The 3,715-nt window shown below is 35.7% G+C and overlaps 1 protein-coding gene across 1 annotated transcript; it reads right to left on the bottom strand.

The window, feature by feature from the left end:
* Positions 1-3,105: 3,105 nt before the first annotated feature.
* Positions 3,106-3,715, bottom strand: LOC102601089 (histone H3.2). The gene has a single exon (XM_006359107.2). The coding sequence runs from the start codon at positions 3,661-3,663 to the stop codon at positions 3,253-3,255; it is 411 nt and encodes a 136-aa protein (XP_006359169.1). The 5' UTR covers positions 3,664-3,715; the 3' UTR covers positions 3,106-3,252.

The raw sequence follows: 3,715 nt of genomic DNA on the forward strand, positions 1-3,715 counted from the left end.
ATGTATAAAAAAGATTAAAATATACCTTGAAATTCGCTAGAAGGATCATATATACCCTTATATAATTTTTTTTAAATTTAAAAGTCAAAAACATAAATTTAAAACTATTTTTTTCACTTCCGTTAAATTAAGGGTATATGTGAGCTCATTTTGTAACGGTAGGGGTATATGTGAGCCGCTTGTATAACGGTAAGGGTATATATGAGCCACTATCATAACGAGAGGCATATCAGCTCTAAATGACAAAGTTGAGGGGTATATTAAACCCTTTTCCCTTATAAAAATAATAGTATTCGTAAATGAGATTTTATCTATGACACTATGTGACTATCTATGAAGTAATAGATGTGTGGTGAAAATATATATTTTTTCTTTACGTTGAAAAAAAAATGGCAATTAATTTCATTGCCGTCGTTGAAAAGGTAAATTTTGTACCAAGCAACATCGGCATAAAAAAATAATTCTAAAAAACATATTGGAAAAGGAGAACAGTTTCTAAAAAGTAGTTTATAAGAGGGGTTTGATGAATTAAAGTTCTTCATTAGACTTTTTAACAAATTAGTACTTTATTTTTCATAATTGTTGGAAGAATGGATATCGAAAAAGTTTTCATGAGTTGTTACAAGATCAAGGAGCAGCTCGATGATATATTCAACTTGATCGAATTAGCTCTCCGCGTTGGCGCATTCAAGTATCAGCCACAGTTCGAAAAGCGCAAAGCCAGGATAATCAAGTTTCATTGGACAATGTTGGTGATGAGGATAACGTGACTAACATTGAAGAATCTGACAAAGAAGAAGTAATCAATACACAGCAGCAGATTACTGTCCAAAGCAAGAAGCCCTTGATCAAGAAGACGGTACATGTTACTCCTATGAAGAAACAGAACAATTGCAATGCAATTACAACATTGACGGAAAGCGGCACGGAGTTGAAGAACCAACTGCAGAAACAGAACCACAAAGGATTCAAGAAGATGGAGAGTGACAAAGAAAATAAGAGAGAAGGAGGAGCACAACAGACCCCTACCCAATGCAGGAGAAAAGAGTGCACCACTAGTTCAACAAAGAGCATGAATGTACAAGTTGCTCCTCCTCCTCATCCAAAACAAAGCAACCGCAGTTCAAGTACAAGACCAATGCAGAAAACGTCACAAAGCTCTGCAGTTGCAGGACCAATACAAAGAGAAACACAAAGTGACAGTGATATGAAGAAGAAATTTGAATCAAGCAAGAGGAAATTTGAGGAAAGGTTAGAAGAATAAAGGGACGCCAAGAGACGGATTGTAATGGTGGACTTTCATCAAATGCCTAAATCTGCTAATGACCCTCGTGCTCCCAAGCGCTGTTGGAATAGGAAAAGGTTTTGAGATTATGATGATTCGAGTTGTTGTAAATTTCTCACCAGAATTTTTGTTCTTACTTTTTTTCTTGTAATTTTGGAGAGTATCAGAATTCACTTCATTTTTTAATTTTGGTGTGGGGTATGCCCTTTCTATATATGAATGATCTTTTACTTCATAAAATTAGCTCGAAGGATCAATCAAGTATTCATTCCCACATTCCCTTCTCATATTATATATGTTGATGATTTGGCTTTGATGTGATTCCTCATTAGTATTTGGGATCCAAAGGGGTCGTTTGCCCTCTTTCATTTGAATAAGTGCATTACTTTGCATTTTAAAGTATCATCCTTTTTCTCAGGGAACTCAGAGTTGCTTTATTATTGTCTTTATCCTATTAAAAAATATCATAGCTTTTTATTCTTGTTATTAGTAAGTTCATGTAGTTGCACTTACAGGTGAGGCTGAGAGTTGAAACCCCTCATGATTTAGCATGTCTCCCTTTGTTTATTTTTATTAGTATTTAGTACTTAAATAACTAGAAGTAGATTTCATACCTCTGCGAGCAGATTGGTTTCAAATTTTGGAAATATTATAAGCTCAAGGAGATGCATAACCATTTACAAAGTTTAGATCAAATTTTCTATCCCTAACTGTAGTTAGTGGAGTTTGTACAGCATCAAGGATTACCAGAACTAAAAGCTCACAAAAGCTGGCTCCTATGAGCTGATACAGTGTCCAAATAGTTCAGCACCATTAAGATTCCTGATCATAAGAAAAAGCCAGGCATACTTCCATAGCACAATATGGTTGAACTTTCCTGTGGATGAAGATCTTACTTTGAGGGCATGTCCCAAGGTAAATTATCTTTTAATCCGAGTCTTAAAATCTTTTTGATGATTCAGAACTTAGTTATTGTAAATTATCATCTTAGCTGAACTCATGGTTTAGTCACACTCTCCCTTACACTGGTACTTATGCAATCAGGATGGTATTGGAGTCTGGTCTCACCATCGACTAACCTGCCTGAGTTTAAAAGTTCCAATCTTGAATATACAGAAAGCTACTCAATTTACAAATCTTGTAAATGCATACATATAGATGTTTAGATCAGGTGAATTTTGAAGATTTGTAGCAAGTATTTATGACTGTAACACTACTTATCCTAATAGATTAAGTTGACTGGTTCCATCACTTCTTTTCTTTTGGCATAATATCAATATCATTCAGCAAAGTCAAACAATTTTGTAGGTTACACTCTTTCTATCTCTGAAGAAAATTGATGACCTATTTAAGCAACAAACAATCAGAAAGGGCTTTCTGATCGTAAAGACTGTAAACTTGGCATCCTTGTGTTCACTGGAGATGAAATCTGAAAAAGAATAGCTTAGTCTCAGTTTAAATGCAACATCTGCAGCACCATGTTTGAAGTCATATCAAACCAGAACAAAATCAAGTTCAATTTCAAAAAGGTAAAGGATCTGCAGAGTTTCAACCATGATAATGCTAATAAACAGGTACTAATATTAAGTCGTTGAATTGGGGTTCCATACATGATATACTTTTCCATATATTGTATTAACAAATGTGTCCACACCAGTTGAATCTTTCTTGTAGTAATTGAGATCTAAATGCTTATATATATTACCTCAATAGCAGGCAACAAATAATTTAACAAATGCAACTTTGTGCAGAAGAGAAACTGTATACTCTACACAACCAAAAGGCGAAAGCAATAAAGAAGGGAATGTAAATTACAATAATCCAGACCATAGTATGAGCAGCAGCTTTAATTGAAACAAAATGAACTACATATTTCATTAATCAGATTCCAGAATAGTACTAAACCAAAGGTTTACATATCAAGTCATTTGATTTACATAACCAATCCTAACATTCAACAAAGATTCCTAAGCCCTTTCTCCACGAATCCTTCTAGCAAGCTGAATATCCTTGGGCATGATAGTTACCCTCTTGGCATGGATTGCACAGAGATTGGTATCTTCAAAGAGCCCAACAAGGTAGGCCTCAGCAGCCTCTTGTAGAGCAGCCACAGCACTGCTCTGAAACCTCAGATCTGTTTTAAAATCCTGAGCAATTTCCCTCACAAGCCTCTGAAATGGAAGCTTCCTGATCAACAACTCGGTAGACTTCTGGTATTTCCTGATTTCTCTTAGAGCCACAGTTCCTGGCCTGAAACGATGAGGTTTCTTCACTCCTCCGGTGGCCGGAGCTGACTTTCTGGCAGCCTTTGTGGCTAGCTGCTTCCTTGGAGCCTTTCCACCAGTTGATTTACGGGCAGTTTGCTTGGTACGAGCCATATCAATTGTATGCTAAAATTAAGTAAAAAATGGTAGATTGAAAAATGCTTTG

This window comes from Solanum tuberosum, unplaced genomic scaffold, assembly GCF_000226075.1.
Source record: "Solanum tuberosum cultivar DM 1-3 516 R44 unplaced genomic scaffold, SolTub_3.0 scf00284, whole genome shotgun sequence".
In the NCBI taxonomy this organism is placed as follows: Eukaryota; Viridiplantae; Streptophyta; class Magnoliopsida; order Solanales; family Solanaceae; genus Solanum; species Solanum tuberosum.